This window comes from Limulus polyphemus, unplaced genomic scaffold (genome assembly GCF_000517525.1).
Source record: "Limulus polyphemus unplaced genomic scaffold, Limulus_polyphemus-2.1.2 Scaffold8438, whole genome shotgun sequence".
In the NCBI taxonomy this organism is placed as follows: Eukaryota; Metazoa; Arthropoda; class Merostomata; order Xiphosura; family Limulidae; genus Limulus; species Limulus polyphemus.
In genome coordinates, this window is record NW_013674048.1 from 29,242 (window position 1) to 30,511 (window position 1,270).

Below are 1,270 nucleotides of genomic sequence, written 5' to 3' on the forward strand. Positions count from 1 at the left end.
ATCTCCGCTTTATTTGACGGGCTTATATATTAAAATAGAGGGTGCCTGGAAAAGACTAGAGTTGCCAAGAAAAGTCATGATCCTTCTAGAAACTCATGACGTATTACCGTCCTCACGTGACTTCCGCTGTCGTAACAACCGTATTTTGTAACACAAGCATCTTTTATTATTTCTTCATGTATATGCTCACTCAGAAAACTTAGAAAATCGTTATAACTTCTTTCTTAAACTCTTTTAAAACGCTAAAAATACTGAAGCAATTGTGAAATTCAATCGAAAATATCCAATTGCTTCATTTCTGCTCGAAATCCCATAATTGTGAACGATTCACGCCATGTGACCGCCGTCCAACAGTGACACAGCGCCTTCTGTCACAGAATTAATCTCCGTTTATATGAACGCGTTTTCACTGTATAATGAACGTAATTATTACAGAGTGAAAGTTCCGGCTTACTTGTCAATATAAATATAAATTATTATAATGAATAAACAAAATAATTATTCTACTTCTTGAAGTGATGGACGAATGATCCATCTGACATACTTTCATTTCTTTCGTAATGCTTTAAGAATGATTTTTAATACAGAGGGTAGTGGACCTATGACGAAAGGAGAAATTTCGGGCAGAAGCAATAGTTTTCATTTGTGTCAGATGATAATGTTATTGGTGGATGTGACCTGATTCTTAGCTCCAGTTAACATTACGATAAAAAGTGTGATTTTATAGTAATCAATATAGTTTATATTAGCCTAAAATCACTTACTCCACAAAATCACATAATACTAATGACTAAGAATTTTCATAAAATATATTAAATTATTATTTTTTATTATTAGGACTTATTTGCCGAAATTATGAACAAATACTATTTCTAAGGCATATTCCAATTATTGATTTGTCACACTTCTTAGTGAGAAAAATACAATGAAAACCAAATAAACACAAAAGACATAAAATCAAAAAATATGAATAGTTTACTTGTAAGTTTTATTACTTATATTTAATTTGTCCAAACAAACAGATAATTAATATTGTTACGACAGGGAAGTCACGCGACGATGGGAGCATGCACCCTGGAGTTTCTAGAAGGATCATAAATTTTCCCGGCAACTCTAGTTTGTTCGAGGCGCCCTCTTTTTTAGTATATAAGCCGGTGAGTAAAACTAGCGCGATCGGGCAGATAGATTGATGATAAAGATAATTGAGTCAAGCGAACAGTAGGCACCATAAGTAAAGTGTGTGAATCACAGTGATTTATAGCGTGTGTTA

At 33.1% G+C, this 1,270-nt stretch overlaps 1 protein-coding gene across 1 annotated transcript in view; it reads left to right on the plus strand.

Annotated features, from left to right (window-relative positions):
* Window positions 1–530, plus strand: part of LOC106475344 (chitotriosidase-1-like) — a gene marked incomplete at its 5' end in the record, with an annotated part of 29,247 nt that extends 28,717 nt beyond the window's left edge. The window contains one exon of the mRNA XM_013936032.2: window positions 517–530. Coding sequence (XP_013791486.2) covers window positions 517–530 — 14 coding nt within the window. The remainder of the gene's footprint in view (window positions 1–516) is intronic.
* Between the last annotated feature and the right edge of the window lie 740 nt (window positions 531–1,270).